A 26,789-nucleotide genomic window follows, 5' to 3' on the forward strand; every position below is an offset into this window, starting at 1 on the left:
TAAATACGGTAACCTCCGAAAAAACCTGGTTGGATTTTCAAGGAATGTGAGATGTCAGACTCCTGTTTGTGTGTCATAGTATTGCTTTATTTTGCACTTTCCTTTGAGTGTGGTGTATCCGGTAATAGCATGGGTGTGCTGGTTTTTCAGACCCAAGCTGGCTCTGATCGAGTCGAGTTGCCAGTACCACGAGTATGTGAAGGCACCATACGGGTAGTGCTAGGTGCAGAGGGGTCTTCACCAGGGGAACCGTGGCTTGAGGAAGCGGCTGCGCGGGCAGCCCATGGGGGCACTCTGCCCCTGACCTTTCGACCACAGCTCAGCTGCCTCAGCTCTGCCACTGATAACAGTGCGCGGCCCCTGGCTGTCATATTCGGTATGTGAACAAAACTACTTTTTTATGGTCACTGCTAACTTTTTCAGTGAATAAATGTGAATTGCGTTCCTGACAAACTGCTTAACCTCTTGTGGCGTGAATTTTTATTGGTTAAAAAATTACAGTGAGCTCCATCTGAGACGAAGGGGACTAATTGAGCTTAGTTTTCAGAAAAACCGTGGTTGCAACGTTTTCATAAGATATTGTCGCATATTTCATACAATGCACCATGCCATTGGAGCACTTTTGAACATCTGGAACTGCATTTGAGTCATTACTGAAGATTCCGACTGCTGGTCTTAATAAAGCCTAGGGGATGCTTAAGTATCCTTAAGATTGATAGAATTGTCACGTGGACGTTCTGCATTGTTACTAAATAGTGGTGAATTAGTTGCTAATTGTTAGTGCTAATCAGTAGTAATAAGTACCAGGGCTAAGTAGTAGTGCTACTTAGGAGGGCTACTTGTTGCCTTCGGAATGCTAATTATTGTTTCTAATTTTAACTAGGTGTTGCTGTAATCTAATATGTGGTTGTTGCTAACTGTATGAAATGAGATGGTTGCATAAGGCTTTTGAGCCATGGCACTGAATGAATGGTCTTCTGTGCTGCAGATTTAGAGTGGCTGATTCACAATCCAAAGGGAGCAGTTCTATTCCTTTTGACTGCCTTTTTTTTTTCAGAGGCACTTTGTTATGCTGTTTGGCCGAGGTTGCAACCCTGATGTTACAAACCTGCAGGACCCACTGTCTATGCACCTGCTGTGTTGCTACAATCAAAGCACCTGCCGTGTTGCTGCAACTCGGCAAGATCATGTGGTCTTGTGACATCACACATGCCACCAGCAAAACAGTGCTCGGCCATGTCACCTGCCACCTGCTAAAGCCTGCGGACTTGGCTGTGAAAGACCTTGATTGGTCGAGATGTTGATGATGTCACAAGGTTGCATGACGTGACCGAGTGCTGATTGGTCGCGGTGTGACGTCACGAAGTCACATGAACTCTCGGCCAGTGGAGGTTTTTCGTGACAGGATGGACAAATTTTCGTGAGAATGGAACCTTTAATACTGCCAAGTTATTAGCGGTTGCGTTGTTGCACATCTGTTGCTTTTATGCAATGGCTCTATGGACACCTCCTAGTCGTACTTACCGCATGTCTTCACACCCAGCATCACCTCGTGTCAGACGTGTGAAAGGCGGCAACCATTCCCATTTGAATCAAGCTAGCTTCTCCTCGTGCTCATGCAATCGCTCCTGCTTACTTGGCGATTTTAACAAGGAAGAGAGCGGCTGCGGCAGATGCTCAGGCTTGTCACGTGGAATTCGAGGAAGTCGTGTTTTCCAGTTGATGCGCACCAAGATGCCTGTCCCAGCACATGCGCAATGTAGGTAACGTAGATGCAGACACCTCGCAGGTGCTGATCTGGGCACGTCATTTGCACCTTCTCCAGTGCGGTGTCATGTGCATGCGCAGACTGGCTTCGATATTCATGCAGGCACACAGGCACATGGTGCATACACCTAAAATATCCACGGAGTCTAGGCTTTGGCTGTGCAAGTGCTGCAGTGCTATCTCTGAGGAGGGGCACCTAATTTGAAACTGTGCAAAGCAAGTATTCCAGGAATATTAGTTGCTCAGGACAGGTACTTCGAGATTTCGAATACCAAACATTCAGATCAGATCAGAAATTGAATGCGTAATATTCGCTTGAACATCCGAAATTATTGAATATTTGCGCAGCATTGAGAAGCGCCATTGAACTCTTAGTTTACAGCATCATTAACAACATAGAAAAAGCCCCACTGTGGTGGTGCAAAGGTTACAGCACTCAACTACTGTGCCCAAGAGTACAGGATTGAATCCTGGTCACAGCAGCTGCTTTTCAATGGAGGGGAAAAACAAGGTGCCCGTGTAATGTGCAATGTCAGTGGACGTTAAGGAACCCCAGGTGGTCGAAATTTCTGGAGCCCTCCACTGTGGAGTCTCTCACAGACTGAGTCGCTTTGGGACTTTAAACCCCATAAACCAAACCAGACAACAGAAAAAGTCGTAGCACAAGGGCATACGGTAATGTTCAGCTGGGTGCTGAGTCACTTTGGCTAACAAAGTGAGCAGACACATGTGCTGCACACGCTGACAGGGGTGGTACAAAGAAAGGGACCATTCCTCATTGAAGGATAAATGGCAGAAATTATGGTATGATGCAAACTGCACTTCCTAGTAACCCATTATAATTACCATAAAGAGCAGCATCAGATATTCTTCATGAAAGTAATTTTGTGCAGTCTTCACCTCAGAACCACACACCTCTTACACATAACTTCTTACTGATAAAAGGATACAGGTCCCTGTAGTCATACTTTAAGTAAACCATGCATTGTTTTCATGCATGATACTGGACACTGATGCGATAGAATTAGTTCATTTTAATGGTATAGTATTAGAGTCCATGTTCCAACAAAGAGTTGCTGCCTGCCATAGTACTGCCTGAGAGGTCACGTGATATTGTGATCTCATCAACCTCTCGACCAGTCCGCACTCAAGGATCAGGGTACAAGACCACGTGATCTGATTAGTTGGTTGGGTGTGTGACGTCACGAGATTATGTGACGTCATCAATTTGTTGATCAGGCGGAGCTTCATGGCCGAGTTGGCTTGTGTTGCGCCAGGTGGCATGTCCGAGCACTGATTTATCAGTAGGGTGTATGACGTCAAGAGACCAAGTGACATGGCCGAGTTGGCAGGTGCTGTGGCAGGTCGAAGGGTTGTGATGTAGACGTGATGTCATCACACATCCAAATGCTCATACATCAGTGGAGTTTTAGTAACAAAAATATGAACTGCGTGCTATTGATTTACTTGGCACACCTGTGCTTACAGCCATTTTTCTGGGTGAGCAGTATGGAGAAAGGGCTGGCACCAAAAACTACAGGCTAAGTGGCATTTTGGCGCACTGCTAGGCAGCTAGCCGCACTTGAGCATAGAAAGCAGGATGGAGCACTGTATTATCTCCTTTGACTTTCTTTTTTTTTTGACTGCTGGCCTTGTGATTACATTGTTACGTGTTTATTGCTTTGAGCTGTGTGCATGCAGTGATGCCTTTTTGCAGGAGGCTGCATAACAAATAGCGCGGTGATGGGGAGTGTATGTATCTGCTCATATTTGGAGTCTGCTTTCTTTTTTGTCCAGCAAGGGTTGTGAGTTCTGTGGTCAACTTTTAATTTATTTGGAGTCTACTTACTTGTGCCAATATATGGTACTTTCAGTGGGAGCTCCTATTTCACTGCATTATCTGTATAAGGAATGGTCTCGAGGCCTTGTAGTCAACTGTGGCGTAGCTGTTGCCATCGCTTGCCTTCCTTGGGGTGTTAGATGTTGGAGTTTGTTTGTTTGTTGAGATGAAGCATATAGCAGCAGCGCTCGCACATTTAATATGTGTTCTCCTTGTGAAATACGGAATTCAAAACTTAATGCTAAGAAATTCTGAACTTGTAATACCTCTGTCACACGAGCAAATTTAATGTCATTCGTATCGAATGACATTAGCATCTAATATCATTATTTCTCTGCTACACGAGAAAATTTAATGTCATTAGGTTTGAATGACATTCTTCATCGATTGAGTTTGGGGAACTCATTCGCATTCGATTGCGAACCGAATGTGTACTCTTGACACCAGATACGCAGCAGAAACAAGTAACGCAGCAACATATTTTGCGCACAGTGAAATTAAAAAAAATTGTATTTCTAGAGCTTTGTTTTAAAACCTGTTAATTTAGGTGTAACATTATTCGCACTGCAGGCTCTTGTAGAACGGCATTACTCTCAGTCACAGCAGTGGTCCAGTCATGGCAGTGACTCACAATCATTTTGGGCTCTTTGTTCCTTGGTGGCCGCATTTCCTCATATTTTGTCTCGGAACTTCTAAAGTTGTGACTGAGCTTCTCACAGTTTGGACGCCCATTACATGCTCTACGTGTCTCTGTGCGTCTCCGTGCGTCTCCGCACTGTGTATCCACGCTCCGCTGTATTCAGCCATATTGTTTGTTTACATTTATCGAATTTGTGGGTGACTCGATACTTGGCTTAGATTTTTATGGCTAAAGTGCTACAGCACAGCCAAAAGTAATGTTTTTCGCCTGGATTATCGTATAGAAATGTTTTAATAAGCTTTAAAATGTTACACAGTGATTTCAAATGCCTTTTATGCGCACTGATGTTCCTTAAGAGCAGTATTTAATTATAGCTGATCGTAATTGATACCATTTGCGAATGACATTATATTTTACCGTGTAGCACCGAAAAAAACCGAATGACATTCGATGCATCGGATGACATTAAATCTGCTCGTGTGACAGAGGTATAAGTTGTAGCATGACTAGGTTCCGGAACAAAACAAAGTAGTAATTTTTGGGCTTGTCTTGCTGCAGCGGGCCATGCTGAAAGTAATGCCTTTCATAGATTTCTTTGCACATGATACACAAAATGTAGGGACCCCTTGATGATCACACATGACAGGGTCTTTGGTTTTGGCACAGTTAATTGAGACAAGACGCAGCAAGCTTGTGGTCTGATATTCTAGTCAGTAATCCAAGCAGTGTGTAATGCAAGGCAACTACTTGTAACTGCCCAGTTTATTGCTTAGGATACTGAGAGACAATCATTTAGTGTACTTAGAAACATATTCCCTTCTGGGACAAACTGAGATCCTGTGGGCTGACAACTTTCAAAACTTCAGATTTTTGTAAAGAGCAGGCCAGGGTTAGACGCACACAAAAAGAAAATTAACTTTCCCCACTGATTAAGGGAGGACGGGGCCCTTGGGCTAAAAATCGTGCAAGAACCAACTTTTTGAAAATGACATTTTGGAAATCTACGGCTCATCTCCTACATGCCTACTAATTTATTCACTCCCTGGGTCATTCATTCCACTTTATAAGGTGCAAACAAGTTGAATAAATCCCATCTCTGTTTGTTTTTTCTTGTTTCTTCAGAACACAAATTTTGAATGGTTTACTAGTATACAAGGAGGATATCTTCGCATATAGAGCAGATAAAGGAGTAATTTTTATTTCACCATGCTTTTAAGGGACTAAACTATACAATGTTGGCAACAGGCTTCTCATTTTCTGCTTGCTAATTTCTTTGTGTGCTCAAGTAAAATTGTTCATCAACCACATTTCCCCGCATCGAACTTCAACAAATTGTAAAATGACAAATATTGCCTTGATCAGAAAGGTACTTCCTACATTGTGTTCGGTATACTGTATACTATCTAGCAATATGTTTCTGATTAGCGTTTTTTTCTTTATTATTGCTATAAGCAAAGGAGCGAAAGCATGAAATATATTGAAAACTAAATGGCACATCGGAAAAATGGTAGAACCTCGGTCATACGAATCTCATGGGGTCGTGAAAAAATTCGTATCCGAACATTCGTTTCATCAAAATGAAAGAAAATAAATATGCAGAAACATAAGAAAGGCAGTTGCGCTTATCTGCTTACATCCGAGAAGATTTATTACGGTCACGCGGTCACAGCTTGCCACTCGCGGTGCAAACAGCGCGACAGGCAATCGCGACGGTTTCGACGCACGGGCCACACGCTTCCGCGGACTTCTTGCAGTGTGTACAGCACGACAAGACACGATAACGTGCCAGCCGAGTGACGCCGCAGACTGCTCGCGATGTGTACAGCGCGATTGGTGGTCGCGAAGACTATGAATGTGCGGCCCGTGAGCGCCCGCCGCTGACCACTCACGGCTGCGCGCCATTGTAAACCTATCGCGGCATAGAAAACGATCGCGATGCCGGCGATGTGCGGTCCGCCCTGAATGGGTATGGCGACATGCGGGTCGTGCAGTGCCGCAAACTGCTCGCGGGTCGCGATCGCGGAGCCAGCGATGTCTGGTCCGTGTGCACCTGCCACATACGCCGCCGCCAGCTACGGCGGTTGCGACGTCTGTGGTTTGTGGGCCATGCGCTGCTGGAAGCTTTTCGCGGCATGAACCTGACAGAAAATCGCGACGTCGAAGGGGTGCGTACATAAAGCGCGGCTGACAATCGCGGAGTCAACAATGTGCGGGCAGTGCATAGTGCTCAAGGTTGCGGTCGCAGTTTGCGCATTCGTATCATCCATAGTGACGTGAAAGAGTGTTCGGACCATCTAGAATTTTGCACATTGTACACAATGCACTCTGGCCGGGGAGTTTCGCGGATTTGTATCATCCCGAAATTCGTATCAACCGGATTCATATCACCGAGATTTTACTGTACATAATTGAAATCGGTCTTAAATCTGATCAAGACTGCATTTTCATTGCATAGATCCTAAAAATAAAGAAAACTGTTCCAAGGCCCCTTATCTCTGTTATGCTAATTCATTTGGGTCCTTATAGTATATCTATATTATGAGTCCTCATTATTTTCAAAGCCATTAAGTAAACAAGCTGACATATTTTAGACATTTTAAATGCACTCATGCTTGCAAAAAAAATTATAATAAATTATAATGTGAACGAAAATTGACTCTCTCTGGAGCCATACCAGAACTGCTGTAAAATGCTGATCAATTCGTTCAATAAAATGAATTCTTGTGTGCACTTCTCATGCCTGACTCAATATCTCTCTACAAAGTATTGTTCAGGTGTTGGCACATAATTGCGTCTTGTGTAGGTGAGATGTGGTAATACTATTCAGGTCACGTGCACAAATGGGGATGCTGCGCCGGAGTTGCTGCTGTTGGGATACATCTGTGCTCAGCGTTATGTCTCTGACTGGGGAGAAGGTCACCTTGCAGTTGTCACTGTTAGTTATTTTTAACTTAATATGGTTTCAGAGCCGATCACGGTTGAGATGGAGCTGCACAATCCTCTGCAGATAGCTCTGCAACTAACCAACATGCATCTTCTGTGGACCTTCACACCTTCAGATGACAGTGGTGTCATCAGCAATGACAGCGATATAATGCAAGTGAGTGTTAAGTCATGCTGTCTTGTTAATGACTAGCTGCTTCCATTGGTCAGGTCGTGAAATGTTTTGTACATTTTGATGTTAATAAGGATTGAGTTCACTTGAAGCCTGATCCACAGCAGTGGCAGTATCCAAAGTCAAATCAAGCTTCACGCAAACATTTTGGCTCTTGGTCCATTCTTGAAATGTCCGCCTGATGCATTGTGTGACACTATGTATAAAGGAGCCAGTAGTTCTCGCCAGGCATTTCCTGCTAGCATTAATGTCATGTCTTTTGCTCTTTCTGGTTTCATTATCCTGAATTTGGCTCTTCAGAGCAGGGGACCTCAGCTCTTTTAGTCCCAGGGGATCCTAGCAGAACGTGCTAAGGAACCTCACATGCGCTGGTGTTTATCCTTTCCAGCCTAACTTGCGTACAAAAAGAGTGTGTTGAGGCATGGCTGCTAATAAAGGCCTAAATTTGAATAATAGTGACTGGCTGTACAGAAAAACAGTATGTTATGACCGTGTACAGCGTGATTAGTCCCACAATGAAGCCAGGAAAAGAAAGGTGGCAAAAGGTGAGGACATGCATAGGTCGAGGTGCTTGGGGAACTCCAAAGAGCACTTCAGCGAACACCTGGGTTCCATTCCTGTACTGGTGTGATTTTGTAAGTTCCTTTCGAGCACACACGTTTCTTCAAACGCATGCATAGAGTGCATATATTTCTAAGGGCCTTTGTCCTTTGGAACAGTGTGAGCAGAAACCTTTTGTGTGAGTACAATTACTGACCTATCTTTCAGACTATCAGAGGACTTCAAAACATCTGAAAAATCAGGCAATATGAAAAATCAAATGTTACTGAAAACATTACTTTAGAGTAATCTCAATACAGTAGCAGACTGATTTTTCAGACTCCAATAATGCGGATAATGCTGACTTACACGGTATTTCAGTCTTCTTTCAGGAACCATTATGTGCCCCATAGGAACATGTACATTTTTCACGACCAATATTTCATACTCTGTAGTGTCCAAAGGTTTGATTTTTCAGACCAAATTTGGCACCAGTAATACTGTGGAAATTTTTTTGGCCGAAGGCTCGTTTTCTTTTTTTTTTTTCCTTTTTTTTTCATGACAAAGACAAAAGTAGGCATATTTGTTGCAAACAATTGGCTTTGCATAGCTTTGCATGGCTATGAAAGCTAGACGAAGCAGTCATTCGGACAGACTAGCTTGGCGCTGTGTTCATCGTTGATATTTCAAGCAGTGGCAGTAAGGGACTGCTCATCATTAACATCGCGGCAGCCTACAAAGAGCATGCAATTGGACTGAAAATGGAATGTGAGCACCGTCTGCCGCAGCTCGCTCTAACGCCGCTGCCGCCCATGGGGAAAAGCAAAAGGGGAGGTGGTCGATGCATTCACAGAGGCTCTCGTTCCACTAGTTTTTTTTTCCTGCAAATTCCACCTTGCTCTTATTGCTACCATCGTGGACCATGGAAACTGAATGTTATTGCTTCGCATGGTGCGTGCATTCGTAGCATGAGCATGACCTGTAGTTGTATCGCAGTATATCGTGAAGTGGCATGGACATGACGAAAGCATCACTGGCCAATATGTTCTAACTAGAGCGTTGTAGTAGCTACAGCTTAGCACAATCCACTTCTTCGGGGTACCACAATGCGTGTGGTGACTGCCTCAAGTGGGTCGCATGCTTCCCGACGGTGCGCACGCCTGCCGCATTGGCACCAGTCAGTGCTCGCACGCTGGTGGCTGCCCCCGCCGTATTGAATCGTGCTAGTGCATGCGCATGTGCGGCGCGTGGAAGCAGGTTACTGTAGCAGATCACGCCATGCTATAACAACTATAACTCCCTATTATTGGCTTATAAACGAACCATGGGGCGGTGAAGTTCATGACTTGTAAAGCTGATAATTTGCAGAAAATGATTTTTTAAAAATTTCATGGATTTTTTGGAGTGTTCGATTATTCAGACCATTTTGCGGGTCCTGCCGAGTCCGAAAAACGGTTGGCGACTCTATAAATTGTAGAGGAAGGGGTCAATAGTTTGCACATTTGGAGCTGTATGACTCAAAATATTACAGCGCATCATGTGCACAGATGACTAGCAGTGACCATTGTTATGAGCATAGCATTCGATGGTTGTACCGCCATCATTACATTGCAGATGAAAACGCAGAAAGGGGCGAAGTCCAGAGGTGAAATTGAACCTGCCACTGCTGGAACTGGGCTGCGCCCATTGCATTGAGGGCCCAGAATGAAAAGAAAGCAAAGTTGGTGGGATAGATAAAAAAGCGACAATGATTCACGCAAGCAAATTTTCAGCATTGATCTTCGTAACTAGGCTTAATGACCATGGCTGTAAGCCAGCTTTGGTACTGGTGATGCTTTGTCGTGTGAGCTCTGCACTAGCTAGCATATAATGAGAAATGTTTACCTGTCATGAAAACGCCAGTTTTGATGGTTCACAATAGAAGAGTTTGGGCTGCGATGTGTTTTGTTGCGGGTATGGAGTCCTGGCATCTATCGCTCACTGTTTCCATGAAACTTTACACCTTCCATGCTCTTTGTTGCTGCTGTTTCGTTTATTCGGGACGAAGAGACACGGCAAAGATGAGTTCCACGAACTGTGACTGCTTTAAATTTAAGTTTGTGCAGCAGACGATGTCCGAGAACAATACGAGCTTGCAACATGTGTGAAGTCTGTCAACCTATGGAGAATATCGGCTCTAAAGATCTGAAAAGTCCGAAAAATCAAGCGATCAGTTATGACACCCCTGAAGTTTCAATTGCTTTTATCCATTAGCTGTATGGGCCATGACATGGTGCCATGGAGAAGTCTGAATAATGAAGCACGTCCAAAAAATCTGATGTTTACAACTTCTGTTGGCAACTGTTTAATGACTAGGCTTGTAATCTCCCTGTTATCAATGCTGTATGGTTAAATAGTTTAAAATTTCTTTAGTTTGACATAGCATGTTGAAATTATATACTTTTTACTTCATTGTAAAGGAGAGACACCTGTTGGGACAGAATGAATTGGACTAAAGGAAAAGGGAAATTAACTGATGATGTATTTAACTGATGATGTATTTAAGTGATTTGGTATTAATGAATGTACTGAGTGAATGGTCTGGTCATGAGCTCCTTTCAAGAGACCTACCACTTTCTTTTTCTTGCCTTCCCTTTAGGATATTGACCTGGATGGAGTTATAAGAACAGACATTCTCAGTGAGGTCCTTCTTGAACCTGAACAAATGCAAAAGGTGAGTGACATATGAAAGGCATGCTAAGCCATGAACTCTGACATTATGCCATATGGTTATAGCGCTGCACAAAACAGCATGAAACTATTTTTCTGACCTGGTTTAGCTGGGGATGAAATTTGATGGAAAGACCTAGCTAGCTTCTGCTTTTACTTGTGATTGTGATTAAATAGGTAAGAAAGGGTGTATAAGTATTTCACTTGGAGGAAGATTGTAGCTGGCATTGTTTGCCCTCATGGTAGCAACATTAGGTCTAAAATGCTTACCTGAGTTTCTTAAAATTTTTTCATCAGGCTCTCGCACATTCTGAATCACTTTGGGATGCTAAACCTCATGAACCAAACAAAACTAAACTTTTCCAGTAAGGAATTTTCCAGTTGCCATAACTTGGCTGGTAGAGCAGTGCACGTGCAATTCGGAGAATGTGGGTTTTGATCCCATTAGTGACATGTTGTTTTTTGTCTTCTTTAACTGGTTATCTCTATGATAATACACGCGCGCACGCACGCACGCACGCACGCACGCACGCACGCACGCACGCACGCACGCACGCACGCACGCACGCACGCACGCACGCACGCGCACGCACGCACGCACGCACGCGCACACACACACACACACACACACACACACACACACACACACACACACACACACACACACACACACACACACACACACACACACACACACACACACACACACACACACACACACACACACACACACACACACACACACACACACACACAAAACAGGAATGCCTAACCCTAAGATCAGGTGTCATACCAACAAGCAAGACTGCTATGCGTAATGGGAAGTGAAGTTAAAGGGAAACGGAAGAGAGTTTAGAATTGAACTAAATGAAATGAGTCGAATGTGTGAAGGCTAAGGTTAAATCATGCCAAGCCATTTTGCGATAGCGTTTAAATCCACGACGTAATCGCTCAATGAAACTATTTCAGCATTCAGACTTCTCTGCAATACACGGGGTGACAAGTGGGGACACCAGTACTGCCCTGCTCCGTTCCTTACTTTTTCTTTTTGCTTGCTTTGCACGTACCTATGCTCCGCCTCACAACGCCAGGCGCTCCATCGCCGCGCTCGATAGGGCGCAATACCGCGCATTCCAGCGTTCACACGCACACACGCACGCACGCACGCGTTATGGTTTCCTTGGTGTCAGTGGTTGCTGGCTCCATTTGCATGGACCTCATATTAAGCCCCTCATTTTTCCTATATTTATTTGCTAACTTTTGTCAGGAAACACAAGCTGCTTCGTCATTTATTTAGTGATTCATATTCCCTTCTGAAATGTTGCAGAAAACATGCATTTGCTGCACACTACAAAGCAAATATTGCAGTCCTAGGCTATGGTGAGGTTTTGCTCGCTGTTATTAGCCCATTTAATCTCAAACTCGTACCTTTTTAGGAATTCATACAGTCTTTTCACAAGTCAGCTCTTTGGCTGAAGAAATGATCTCATGCATTAATCCAGGACTAATTTAACTAATCATATCTATTATTAATTTCTGTGGAGGTGTTGTTGTGACTGATGCTGATAAATTAGCTTTACACTAGAATTTCTGCGCCATTTCTGTCAGTGCAGTTTCCTGCCATGCTTTTGTGACTTTTGTGACAGTTACCTGGCATCCTAACTGGGACACGTGTTACTGGCGTGCAGGTGCAGCTGAAGGTGTGCCCACAGCAGCGAGGCCAGCTGCAGCTTGGTGGCCTGGCATACTGCCTGGGGCTGTCGGCAGTGCAGCGCGAAGCTGCTGCACCTCTGGGGCCACTTCCAAGTCCTGTCCATGGTTATCAACCACTAACCCTGCCTTCCAAGGCAGCCCCTGCCCTACCTCTGAAGGGGGCCCGCCCTGACTGGCGTCTCCAACCCACTGTTGTGGCAGCCATGCCTAGACTCACGGTAAGACCATTTCCAGCAGTTTCAGCATTAAGTAATCCTCTAAATTAGGAGTTGAGGTGGTCGTACTTTACAAAGGCCTTAGGAAACCTTGTCTTAGGCATGGAGATGGGTAAGCTAGTTTCTAGTTTTGTAGAACAATGTGGTGAAGACCAAAACAGTGTTCGTTAAGTTGGTGGGCAAAGGCACTTGTCATTCTGTAGACATTGCTGTATCAATACTTTTCGTTGAAAGATGTAATGCATAATTTCATTGGATGTCCGCACTTCAAAGTAACTTCCATGGACGACTTCGACACAGGGTCAAAAGGGGGGGGGGGGGGGGGGCTTTCACTTTTATTAAATCAAGACACGATTGCCAGAAGGAATGTGGTTCACCTTAATTCCTGTCTGCAGTTCATTAAAAGTCATGGTGCTGGTGAGTGAAGTATGCTGAATACGTTTTTAACCTAGGTGTGGCCATAGTTATTCTATTTTAACAGCAGTGGTGAACTTTGAGGTGCAGATAGCCATGTTATCGTTCTGGATTTCATGTCCTTGAACCGTTCTTCCCTTACTAGGAGAGGGCATGGTTTGTTACAGTGCCCACAACTGTCTCTTCCTTTTGATGCCTGCAACCAGGTTGGTTACATGTGCCTTAGTGGTTTCAGTCTGTGGTGACCACAGGCTGAGACCACAGACCATGTAACTTGTTGCACCAGTTCATTAGCGGCAAAAGTAGTTGTTGCTTCATATATGGTGTTTCAGAATGGAAATGTGTTAGCTGAACACTATATGGACACTACGGCATGCTGTCTTGCATGGACACAAGCATGATTTATGAGTGGGGGCTAAACCCCCATAAGTTAAGATACCTATTACAATAAAATTTCATTAATCCGACCCCTGTTAGTTTGGAAATTTAGATTATTCGAACTATAAGCATGGTACGGGCCGATGCCCATGTAAATGTAAGTTTATGGTGTTAGATGCAGGTTAATTCAGGCACGGGCAGACTTGAGCCGGTTCATTCAGGGAAGAAAATGGGGGCGAGGGGGGTCACGTTGAAGTATGACCCGCAAAGCCAGCTATCAGCCAAATAGACCTCAACAAATCTGAATTGCATGTAGCAGTGGTGCCCGCGTACCTCAGGCATGCATGCTTGTGGCAGGTGCAGCAAAGATTGGAAAACCCCCATTACCCAAATTCAAATGAGCAGCATAATTTCAGTATCACTATACTTAAATTCATGTCATCCCACAGCTGCCATCGGGTGCACACATCGGCCTGTTGTGCTTTTTCAGAAACTGTTTTGTGCATCACTTGTCTTTATTTTGGGCTGGTGTCAAGTCATTCTAATGCTTACGCATATTTCTCCCTGTCTTGTTGCATAGTTTGTGTGATGAAACATCCCAAATATGCGGTGGGACTGTATGTGGTGAGGCACCACTGCTACTGCACCACTCTGCAAAAACAGCTGTGGAGGCATTTGCAATTTTGGAGCAGCTCTTCGACATTCCTGACAGTGTGCTCAACACAAAGCACTTGACGAAACCATGAGCAATTGTCATTGCTGCTTAGTTTTGATCTCGGACATGTAGACAGCTACATTCCTGGTGTTTATTAGGTAAAATTACTACGATGCAAACAGTTTTCAACAGTTTTTTTGTAGTCATTCATAATTAATTTAAAGCTTCGAATAACGCGGAACGTTTTTCCTAGTTTCATGGAGGCAGAATTAATGAGATTTTACTGTACAAGCAATATCATTTTTGAGGAAATTTCAGAACTTCTTTATTAAGGACTTTTAGTTAGCACTACCACTTACAGATACCGTGCTAGCATCAGTACGCATGTGCAGATCACCCTGAGGGCGACAGATGGCACCATGTTCTCATCAAATGTTGCCAGACTCAGCACTTGGAGCCAAACAAAGCGGGCACTGCTGATGGCGTGCAGTAGCGGTAGATGGTAGCAGTAAGTGGTTGGGCTAAACCAAACATCTCTATGAATGAATATCCGTGTGTCGGATGCCCATTAGAAAAGCCTGAGTTGTTTTAAGGATTTTAAACATTATATAAACCAAGCCAAACCAAACAAGGCCCGCTTATTGGAAGAGAGAGAGAGAGAGGGCAGCCATCCCAGAGTACGAAAACTGACTTTTATTCTTATTTGTTTTTTACGGAAGTTTCCCTTATAACAGGGTTCAACTGTATATTTGCATATTACTGCCTAGTGCTTATCCACTATCCCCGGACATTAGAAGAGTTGTAAACTGGGCTAATTGAGAGGGTTTTGCTAGTTACAACTGTGTAGTATGTGTGTTAAGTGGTGATAGTCTTGTTTTTCTTTCATCCTCGTGGGAATTCCCCAGCACACAAATTTATTTTTCAGTTCTAAAAGTGGCCCTGGAACGCCTCTTTCTCAGTTCTGTGAAAAATCTTGAGATCAGGTGACCATCTTGCAGCATTGTCCTGAAATGCCTTGTATACCAAACGTGCAACGGGAGCAAAAGAACTTAAGGTGCACTGAATAGCTTTTGAAGTTTTGCTCTACATGGATTCTGCTGGTGTCCTCCCTGGACTTGCACCTCCTGGAGCGGTGTTATCCCTATGAAGTCCTTGAATTGTTGCCATTGCCATGAAACTTTGAGGACACGTTCATAAATTCACAAAAAGCAAACCCCCAGAGGATTATATACTGCAAGAGCTTTGTGCACTAAATGAAAATTACTAGAGTTATGCACATATTTTTGCACAGGTACAGTTAAACTTTATTGGTACCTTTTTTTTTTTTTTGAAAATTTGGTGAAGAAAAGAACACATTATCTGAATTGTCAGGGAAAACAGATGGTTAAGGCCACCTGATTTTTAAAAATGCAACTGATAAATAAGATACTGAGGCATTTATTGACACCTTCACTTCATAAAAATTTCAATTAGCATTTCTTGGCATAAGGTATGAGCAGCTACTTCTTTAGTGCTTACAGAGTTCAGCACAGCTTTAGAGCGACATTGCAGCGATATCACAGCACGTGTGGTCCATTATCGGCAATGGCCAGCCGACATTGCTTCCTCGTTGTTTCCTGCTGCTTCTCCCCTTACACCACTACACTGTGGAGAAAATGGCTGTCTGTCACCATGTTTTTTTGCTTTTCATGCTACATTCCCCAGGCGAGGCTAGCAATTCGTATGTAAGTGCATACCGTATGTATGGTATACACGCAAGGAACCCACCTAAAGAAAAAAAAAGTTGGCATCAGTTTTGGAAGGAAGTGTTCAGTGTAGGCAGGGAACACAGGGAAAAAGAAATGCTATGACTGATTTTTTTTTCCGAGATTCCAGATTTCATATTATACGTCTATCCGTCCTCCATCCATCAGTCAACAAAAGCATGCTTTCAGCCACGACTGTGTCAGTAGTTTTTAGCATTCTTCACTTCAGAAGGTGTTTGCTGTTCATGCATAGTGTGATCTGATGATTTTGTGGTAGTGAATGGCGCCCCAAAGTCGCCAAGTGTGTCACCCCCCCAGAGCTCTTATCAAATTGTAAGCATGCCACCACCACGGTGGGTAAGTGTCGCTGCTTCCCGGCTCTTCATGTTGTTCGGCCTGCCCATACAATATCACGCATGTGCAGTTGATCGCTAAACATCACCACATTTTGCCAAAACTTGAATGTAGCATCTGGGAACTCGTTCTCCATGAACATATTAATTAGGAGAAGAATAGCGTAACTCTATTGGACATATTTACTGCCCGCAATTTTGAGCGTCGGTGAGATTTTACTGTTATTCTAATGTAGCCCTCTACATTGGGAGTGAGATAATACAAAAGAAATGTGAGAAAATAGGTTGCCTCAGTGTACATTTGTTCTCGCTTCTGAATTTTATGACAAAAGAAATAATGAGGGAAACATTGAAAGCAATATTATCTACACTTACTTCATCACTGTAATCGCAGCTTTGCACTCCAGAAATGCAGTTCAACCATTAATAGGAGACTGTAGGTAACGTAATAATATGTGAAACACTTGTACGTGTAATTTAGCTATACCACAGGTACTCCACCATGTGGGAATTGGTGGGAATGAGAGAGTTGCTATGTGTGTCACACACAGGCCACTATTGGTGAAAAAAAACAAAAAAAAAACATACATAATAATCATTGCTTAAAGTTTGTACACGACGAACTGAGAGCAAAATGTCAGGCTTTACAGTTAACAGAGTAAATGACAAACTCCACCTGGTTAAGCTGATCCTAACGGAATGCAAGTTGAGTAGACACTCAGAGTGCCTCATCGAAGTGATCCTGTGTCACCTTCGCTCTGGACATATGTATTTGATGTATAACTTCATTTTCATAGAACAAGATAGACTGATGTGTGAAGGATGTCTGGAGGACCATCTGTAAGACACCCAGAGTGCCTCATCGAAGTGATCCTGTGTCACCTTCGCTCTGGACATACATATTTGACGTATAACTTCATTCTCATGGAACAAGATAGACTGATGTGTAAAGGATGTCTGGAGAACCATCTGTAGAATGCAGGTAACAGGTATTAATGCTCATAGCCAAGGCTTTTATACTTAGCTTAGGGTATCGCACCCTTCCCTAGATGTCAGCTGCTGTGCTTAAAGTCATGAGTGTGCTACTGCTTTCGTGTGTGTTACTCCTTTGTTAATCTTGCTGCTCGGTTGAATTTCCCGGTTATGTTTTCATCTAGGTGACCTTCTCAGAGCTTCCCAGCCAGCTACTTTGTGGGGAGGTGCGGAAGGCAACACTGAAGCTCCAGAATGCAGAGGGATGCCCAGCGCTGCACTCTCTACGGCTGGCCTGTGCACAGCCACAGCTGTTCTGCCTGTGCTCTGCCTCTGAGGAAGAGGATGAGGCATATCACGAGGAACCGCTGCGGCCAAGCCCCCCTTTGCTGGCACAAGCACCCCCCTTGGCCTGGGTGCAGGCGCCTGCGGTTGGTGCATGCATGGAAGGTGGCCAAGCTGTGGCGCTGCCCTTCTGGCTGCGGGGTGCCGAGAAGCCCGGCCGGCATGTGCTGCACCTGCTGTTCTATTACCAAGGTCCTCAAGGGCAGCTTTCGTGAGTATTCTAGCGGGCTATGTAAATCTGCTGGTGACACTGCAGTGAACTGAAATATTGCGAGTTGGTACACAATCGATCCCTTGGCAGATCATTTATGCAGCTGTGTTGTTTGAAAATTTGCTGTGTGAAAATTTGTGAAGTCGCTGCACCACTTTTGTTTGGCACCATGCTGCACACCAGCACACTAATTTATGTTACAGCACACTAATTTACAATAAACAAGAATGATGGCACACTGCATCCTATCTATGCGAAATCTCTAAGAACAGTACTAACTGCTACAAAAAGCCCGGGACGTCCGGCCGGTTGTTCATTGTGAACAAGGGAGCCGTAGCGCTCCCGAAACGTCATTTGTTTTAAAATTGACCATGGTCAGTGACCAGTGAATCGATCAACAAAACACTAATTTGCACTTGAAATAATTTGTGGCAGCCTGCTTCGCACAAGGAATGCTGCGCCAAAAACTGCTTTGTTCAACTGTGGTGTTAATACCTATTTGTGAATGTCTTTCCCTTTGCTGCTGTTTGGTTCCCCGTTCTTATTCTTCTGATTATTTCAACTTTGTGGATTGCGTCAGGGGTCACTCTCTGTCCTAAGTAGGTGTATTTGCTTACCTTTTTTATTGTCTAGCTACCTATCTTAAACTGCTGTTCCCTTCTAAGACTGTTAAACATGACATTGCAAAGTGTGATAGCTGCAGATGCTGTTTGAAGTGAACAATGCTAAAAGCCGGGTCATGATCACAGCTGACCACATGCTTTCGTTGATTCATAGATGTAAGGATGGACGACTCTTGCAAAAAATAAAAGAAAACAAATCTGCCGCTTTTAACGTCCGCAGCCACCATATAACACGTTCAGCATGACCGCAAGTATGGTTGACTCTCAAAAAAAGAAAAAAAAAAAATCTGCCATTTCTTGAGTCCGCAGCCGCCATAGCTTACACTGCAATGCACGTTCAGCTCAATGACACAAGACGCGCATCGCATGTCACCCGCCTCGCTTAGAGGGTTCACAACACGCACTGGAGAAGCATCCGGCGTTCTGTCTGCCACGGACTGAGCTGGCTTATCGGCACGTGTAGTGCATGCTGCTGCGAATAAAGACCAGGAAAGAAAGAGGAAGGGGAGAGAGAAAGCTCGGCAGAAGAATGGGCACACCCTTGCGCTTCTCTCTATCGCGTTGTATCCCCTTTCCCGAACACCACGGATGCATTGGCTGCTTCTGCTCTGTATTGGCTGTATCGGCCTTCATGCACATGGCTTGCAAACGTCACGTTTTGGCGCGTGGAAAACGATCACCGCAGATGTGCGCGCCTTTGGGGAAAGGGCGCGGTGCTGCTCTAGACCAGCCGTTGCTGAACTGTTCTCTCATTCCTTCCGCGCGTGGCTTGAAAACGTCGCGTGGCGAACAGCTGAGGGTGATGCGATCATCTGTAGGGAAGGTGCACCATCCAGTGTGTGGTGTGGAGTGAAATGGAGTTTGATATATGGCGCAGCTTTTCTATACTTTTACATGGGATATTCTGGGATATTCTGTGAGTTCGATATATCCAAAATTCGAATTATCCGGGTTTGATATATCTGGGTTCAACTGCATTCAAACTCTAGAGCAAAAAGAAAGGTATCAAATAGCAGTTCCAACTCTTGTCTATTTTTTTTTTTTTTGAGAACTTGTCAGCAACTTTGTAATAACAAGGGGCAGTGATTGGAAACGATAAGTTAAGTTAAACAGGCAGGTTAGTGTCACGTGACAGCAAATATGTTATTTTTACTGTCAACAATGCTTCTATAACCTAGAAAATTGTGTAAAAGTAAATATGCGTGGCGCCATTGGTAGTGAACTTCCACAGCTGTCATGAGTGATATAATGTGAGGGCTCCGAAAGAACGCTGTTGCTGTCTCAATAGGCAACTATGGTTGAAATAAAGAATGTGAAATTCCGTATTTACAACAGTACTAAACAGAGGATGGACAGTAAGGCTAGATGTTAGGTGGCTGGTTGAGCAGTTTCGCTGTAACCTCCGTCCTTCTACCCGCTACTTTTTGCAGGCTGTGGACACGTTGAATTGCAAAGGGCTCATTTCCGTGTTTTTTTTTTGTCTTTGTTTAGTAGGTGCTTTGTAAACGCACATGCATGCACGTCGCCAACATGCGAAGCGTGATGTGAACTTGTGGTCTTCCCCATAATTCTGTGTAGCGAAGAGATGAATATGTTTTCAAATATGCTGCAGAATATTTGAGAACTACCATGCACATGTATCATGACCTCTTGTTTGGCTTATTAAAGAAAACTTTCCTAGCGTAGGTCATCAGTATGCGCTATGTGAGGCTTTGTCACGCATGACATGATTTTCCGTGAGAAAAATATTCAATCGGCTGGTGTGTTTTCGTCAAAATTATGTGTGCATTCGCTATGGACAGGTATATCTGGAAGGCAGCAGACTTTATTTGGGTGGAATGCACCCTGATCCATTCTGCTTACAAACTACAGGAAGCATTTCACCGACGTAAAAATTGTAACAACAATAGTCAATCAGGAGGGTTGCTTGTGATCATACTTACTGCGTAGTTGGTGAACAAATGCGTTGCTTACTCCATGGTGCAGCGCTGCCGCCATGATGTAAACAACGCACGCATGTCACCCGTCCCGGCCCCAGTGGGTGGTTTTAAATCTCATCACATGGTGGCAAAATGAAACGGAAAACGAAACTGAGGTATTAGTTCCTATTCTGCCTACAGCTATTGATGTAGTTTTTCTTTCTTGTACAATTTAGGGAAGCATGGTAGTGCTAATTGAATGTGTTGACTTCGATAGTCTAGACATTTTTAGCCCTTCTCACCTTACTGTGTCTTGCAGGCACCGTGTTCTGTGGCACCAAATCAGCTTTGCCACGCTGCCATCATTAACACTGCAGGCATCTGCTCGCCAGAGCATCTCCCTTGGCTTAGCAGGCTCTCCTGATGGAGCTTTGCTTTCTCTTCAGGTGTCCAATGCTTGTGAGGTAAGCTAAGTGAAAAAAAAAAAAAAAAAGCAACAGAGAATGTTAGGAGGGACTAACGCTTTTCAGTTCTCTGCTGAGTGTCGTGTTGATTCATGTTTGTGGTGCAGACAGAGGGCCTGGATGGTATCGACTTGAGCTTGCTCCAGGTGACATGTGTCAGCCGCGTTTGGAGCTTGGTTCCCCTCACAGCACCTCCAAAATTTGGTAAGCTGAGTGCTACATTTTCCAGGCAAGGTTTTTTTATATGGTACATTGTGGGGATGCAGCCACTTCGGTGGCCCAGTGGCTTTGGCGTTTGCTGCTGATCCTGAGGTTGCAGTTTCTGTCCTGGCTGCGGTGACCATATTTCGATGGAGGCGAAATGCAAAAACTTCCATGTGCTGTACAATGCCAGCAGGCAATAAATAACCTCAGGTCATTGAAAGTGATCTGCAGCTCTCTTGATATGATGTCCTTCGTAACCCACATGTCACTTTGGGACGTTGAACCTTACAATTTCAAGTATATTTTTGTGGTCAAATCAGAATTCATTGCAGGAGAATCTCATTTACAATTATGGTTGATCCAAATGTTTCTATGACCTGAATTTTAAAAATGTTCTGTGCAGAATGCGTTATATAGAATATGTTACAATTCAGTATGATTGTGAACAGTTTCTCAAATTGTAGTAGATGATATGAACAGGCAAACCACTGGGAACCTGCCAGCAGTCACCTGGTAATTTTGCTGTTCTATAATTACTACTTGGTAATGTTGAAAGAAGGTCCAAATGAACATTATGCACTTTTTCTGCTGGAAATGACTAAGCAAAATAAATGTCTATATTTTGAATTCTCCGGTGCCAAGCGGTGCCCGCTTTAATGGCAGGCTTTGCCGCTCTACACAAATTGCCAGTGGTGGCGCAGCAAACATTTGCGATATAGTTGTCTGTGTTGTTACTGTTAGCAGTTGCTATATTTTGGCATCAAATAGATGCCCTTTAGAGCTTTTGTACAATCTGCAGTCTCGAAAATATGGTATTGAACTTTTTTTCGAAATATTTTTATGGGTTCTTCACCATAGGGCCTTTGTAGACTTCATGCCAGACTCCCCGCAAATTAGTAAAAGTGTTTTAACATGAGCTTGTCTTATTTTAAACCTCCTAACTAAATCCTAGCCAGTTATACGAATGGAGAACACTGCCTGCCTCTTGCATCTTTTTTCATTGTGCTTGTATGTGTGCTGTTGTGCCCGGCCAAAGCCTCCCAGAAATTCAGCCGGACGCCAAACTTCTTCGGCTAACGCCTCCTTCACAAAATACGGATACTTCTCTGCAAAGCACTAGTACACTGGAGGCGAGCCGTGCCAAAAGGAGAGAAGCGACGTGTTTCAACATGAGCTGAGCGTCCAGACAGCACGGCGCTGTGGCCCTGACGGTGAACCCCTTCTTGCCCCGTGGCATATTTGAGGCGAGAGCGCAGCAAGCTCTCCCATTGGCCCTGCGAAAGTGCTGCCGTCGGATTGGACCATTTTGAGCATCAACGGTTCTCGGCGACGGAATCTCAAGTGCTTCCGTTCGAGACTCAGAGTGTGAGTTCGTCACTAGCGTCCATCGGGAGCAGTTCGCCCCCTGACAGTGCGGACGCGGCGGATCTCCCCGGCCGTCGCTGCGCGAGAACAGTCGCGTACGGCTATGTTAGCTTTCGGCCCCAGAGCCGAACTCGTTTAAATGCCTGTAAATAGTGTATAAAGCTTTTTCTTCATCTCACCAATGCCGACTCGGATTCATCGCTACCGCCCAGGGAGCTGACAGCCCTCGTTCACGAAACGGGTGATGAGCGCTGCGTTACCAACTCCTTGGCACAACCCTGTTGACGGTGGGCTACTGTGTGATAACCCACCGGCGCAACAGTGCATATGTTTGTGTGTGAGGGAGAGAGCAGGAAAATGACTAAACACGGGGTTCACACAAATATTCTGAATCTTTTGAAGTGAAAGTTTCACTACGCCATGTATCAGCCAATGTCAACCTGTTCAGCTGCTTGACCTTCAAAAAGGTGGTATGACCTTGACCTGATTAAGTGTAGGTGTCCATCATTTTAAGGTGTTCACCCAAATGTATACTGTGGCTTCCTTTCCCAGAAACCTAACTTAAAGAAAAATAATATGAAAAAAAAAAATCGTGCATTGAAAAGGCGATGTTACGGGGTCTATCGTGACTAATCTCAAGGCGTAGCTTGAGCGTCCCCCTAATTCATACCCCTTAAAGCATGCTTATACCCCCACAATTTTTAGCTTCAGGGAACTGCAACAGCTTTCAAAAGAGTTACAGGGTGGGGGTCAAACACCCATTTGCCAAGCAGTTTACCCCAGATAAGCTGAGCACCGGGCTAGGGGAAAGCTTGCACGCATTGTATCACTGGCGGGTATCCAGCTGCACTGGGGATCGAACCCGCACCTCTCGCATGTGATCTAGTGCTCAATCATAGTTGTATTATTCCCACAATAAATTGGGGTAATGGAAACTCTTGAGGCATGCATAAATTTAGGTGCTGGGGTACAGCGCTCCAAGGAACCGCTGTGTTCCATTGAATCCATTTTGAGAATCCCTGTTGTAAATTGTTTAGTGCTTTGTTTTTTAAATTTGTTTTTTAAAAACAACTTAATAGTACATACTTGGTGAGGATGCTTTCTTATGACACCATGAACAAATTTGGTACGTTGGTACTTTTGCTTGTTCTGCATCATTTTTTATAACATTCATTCTCTCTGCAATAATTTGTTTGATGTCACTAATGCTTGTCGAAGTTTTGGTAGCACTTTTTGGTAATATCGTCACTTCCTTTTATTACATTACAATGTTTCGATGAAAACTTTTAAATTCGCTGTGATGGAGGCAATATAAGTAAATTTTTCTGTTTTGGGGTAAGGTTGTGTGTGACCTTGAAACAAAGCTACAGTAAAAAATCTTAGAAAATTTTTGCTCTTCTCCCTCAGAAAGTTACGAAAGTCATGGCAGCATCTGTATCTCTTGGAGATGTCAAATGGCTTCTGTGATTGAAGGAATTCTGCGAGTTGATTAGCTTTAAAAAAAGCCAGAAAATGCTTAGCGTTACTCTAACTTTTGGAGAGAGTTCAAGGCCATTGTTGGAAAGAAACCTCTTGGGAGCTGGAGTATGGCATCGTTTTCCTCCAGGTCAGCGCTTCCAGGGCACAGAACATTTTCCCCCAGAAGCTGTCTGTGTCTGCAGCTCCCAACTTAAGTTATAAAATATAACATGATTAAGGCTGATTACATCAATTTTCTCCAGTGGATTTATAAAAACAGGCTGCACACCACACCTGTTGACATTTGTGCTTCATGCATAAAACATAAACTGAACCAGAGAATTCTAACTTTAAGAACTATTTACAGAAGACAGACAATAAAGTTTCAAGCGATTAAATTATTAAAACAGTAATGACTTCCACATTCAGTATTGGGTGCAAGGACATACCATGGCGCCACCTCTCGGAAGCACCCGCAGGACGCACTAAGAGGGGTAACAAATGCTGAATTGCTGCTGTGGGATGCTTTCCTAGACATTCTAGCTGTGCGTTAGTATTACGTTCATTTATTTATTTAATATTGGTTACGAGCGAGATTTTATTGTCCCTATGAGAAGCGTCGGAAGCTTGAGTCCGCTTGCTAGAGCCCCAGCACGAGCCGACTGTTTGTCCTCTTCCCTTTTTCACAATCGTCCCTTTCTCGTCTTCGTCTCAATCTTGGCGTCGCAATATACACCGCAGTCTGGGCCTGTACAAGCTTAATTGGAGGTATTAAACTCATTTGGCAAGAAAGCACTTTACCAAATCAGCCAGTGGTCGAAGTTGACGAGCTTTAACTACTGTGGTGATGGCGCACACTGGCTGCACCATTGCTGTTGCTGGTATGGAAAAAAACTAAAGTGGCCACACAACCAGTATGAGGTGAGTGGTCTCTGAAATCAGGTAACGAGTTTCTTCTGCAAGAGCAGGGCAGCTGTCAGGTGCCTGACAGATGCTGACAGCCTTTGAATAGCACTGGTGGAAGCAGTTCCATCCACCTGCTCCCTTGAATGTAGTAGAGCAGATAAATTGGACTGTGGGGGAGACGTGGATTAATTTTTATAGCAAGTGTGAAGAAGTACTTTCCACACTGCTAATACTTGCGCTTTGACTACCGTCATTGACACTCTTGGTTCGGGTGGACATTTGTTTTCCCCGCACCAAGTAGTTTTGTTGACGCATACCCCAGCATATCACAACATGTAATGCTTTATCTCTCGTTTATTCACGTACTCTGTCATTTGAAATTACTTCAGCACTGTAGATACTGCCTGAGACAACTCACCATGCATACCGCTGCCCATAGCGGCAGAATCTACTAGTTCACTTCAGTGAAACTTCTGTCAGCGCCTTCATTCAGAAGAATGAGCCCTTCTGGCTTTTGCATGCTCCTTCCTTGCTCTTAGAGCGTAGTGCTCTGTGAGGAAGCCAGCATCTTTTCCATCCTGCCAGCTATAGGTTTTCGTTAGCTTTACAACTGATAAGTGCAAATTAAAATGCGCGCGCCATTCCTTCTGCTTCTATTCATCGACCTGTTTAGCGCCAACTCCATGGACGAAATCTTGCTCACTGAAATGTCTGCTGCACACATGAGAAGGACCACTCACTTCTTTGCCCATTCAAATCTTGAAAAGGAAGATTCTGTGAGCTAATTTTTCAGGTAGCAATGGGAGCTTGCACTAGGTTTCGCTGCTTACGTCCGAGTACAGAGCAGTAACAGACTGTGGCAGCAACTTATACCGGTTTCCATTGGGCGAACAGGAGCAAGAGCAACGAGCAGTCAGAGCAGCGCACGAGAACACTGGGGACGCGCCTTCTCGTCTCCTCAACGAAACATTCACGCTGCTCTCCGAGCAGCATACTGAGGTGGAGCGCGTGACGTCAGGCGTCATGTGATCAAACTTTTCCCACGCTTGCGTTGCCCGTATCTGCTGGCCGAATGCCACCGCTGCCGTCTTCTGCCATTTTTCTCTACCGTCCTGCCCGGGCTCCGGGCAAATAACCAGAAGCATGGCCGGTCTCGAGGGAGAGAGCGCGCTCTCCCTCGAGACCGGCCGTGCCAGAAGTGACATCAAAAAGGTCCCGCACGTGACTTCCTCCGTTCTCCCTGTACTCCGCTGCTGGCGACGGAGCACCGAGGACTGCTCTCGGCTGCTCCCGGGACCCCAAAAGCACGCCTCCTCTGCCAATAGAACACAACGCTACTGCTCCTGTTCGACCACTGGTAGGCACTGAAACTCGAGAGAGCACTTTTAGTGCAGCTAAAAGTGCTCCTGTTCGCCCAATGGAAACCGGTATTAAACAAGCTTCAGCAACCAAAGTGCACTGCTGGCACTTGCTATTAAGCAAAGCTACAGAAATAAAAGCGACATTTAGCTTTTAAAGCACACAGATTCAATTGAGTGTCTGCTCCAGCAGTAGTAAGAGGACTCGAGTGATTCCACTTGCTCCCTTAGGTCGACGCCAGCGCAGTTCGCTCCAGTGGTGGCGCTCGTGCAAAAAAACTCTTCCAGAACTTCCGAAATGGGCGTAAATGTTATTGGCGGCAGTGACGTCACATTTTCGTTCGTATAACTTGCGTTCATTCCTGAAAACGCATTACAATTTCTACAACTTTTTGTATGTTTATTAGTGATTATTTGCTGCATTTACGATTGTCATTACAGTTTCATTCTGTGTCAGTCATTACCTTTGTTTATTTTTTTCAAAGAGCTCTTAATTACCGTGCTATTAGAAAAATTTGTTGCTTATGTTTGAACCATATAATGCTGTTCTTTTTTTGTGCATATGTTTTGTTGTGGTACATGTCAGTGTTATGTTTACTCTATTTGTTGCATGTGTTTTTATGTGTGGTTTGGTTTATGGGGCTTAACTTTCCAAAGCGACTTAGGCTATGAGAGACGCTGTAGTGAAGGGCTTCAGAAATTTTGACCACCCGGGGTTCTTTAACGTGCACTGACATGACAGAGCACATGGGCGCCTTGTTTTTGGCCTCCATCGAAAGGCAGCCACCGTAGCCAGGATTTGATCCCGCATCCTTGGGTACAGCAGTCGAGCGCCCTAGCCACTGTGCCACCGTGGTGGGGCGCTTGTAAATTTTGTGTC

The 26,789-nt window shown here is 44.4% G+C and overlaps 1 protein-coding gene across 8 annotated transcripts in view; it reads left to right on the forward strand.

Annotated features, from left to right (window-relative positions):
- l(3)76BDm (trafficking protein particle complex subunit 8 homolog l(3)76BDm) overlaps positions 1 to 26,789 on the forward strand; it is a 105,352-nt gene that overhangs the window by 46,894 nt on the left and 31,669 nt on the right. For all 8 annotated transcript variants that reach the window (XM_084588626.1, XM_084588630.1, XM_084588631.1 and 5 more), the window contains exons 14-20: positions 151 to 376; positions 7,214 to 7,347; positions 10,541 to 10,615; positions 12,300 to 12,542; positions 17,242 to 17,612; positions 20,474 to 20,618; positions 20,726 to 20,822. In XM_084588626.1, the coding sequence (XP_084444752.1) occupies positions 151 to 376; positions 7,214 to 7,347; positions 10,541 to 10,615; positions 12,300 to 12,542; positions 17,242 to 17,612; positions 20,474 to 20,618; positions 20,726 to 20,822 (1,291 nt within the window). The remainder of the gene's footprint in view (positions 1 to 150; positions 377 to 7,213; positions 7,348 to 10,540; positions 10,616 to 12,299; positions 12,543 to 17,241; positions 17,613 to 20,473; positions 20,619 to 20,725; positions 20,823 to 26,789) is intronic.

The sequence above is a fragment of the Amblyomma maculatum genome, chromosome 1 (assembly GCF_055883805.1).
Source record: "Amblyomma maculatum isolate TAMU_Amacu chromosome 1, ASM5588380v1, whole genome shotgun sequence".
In the NCBI taxonomy this organism is placed as follows: Eukaryota; Metazoa; Arthropoda; class Arachnida; order Ixodida; family Ixodidae; genus Amblyomma; species Amblyomma maculatum.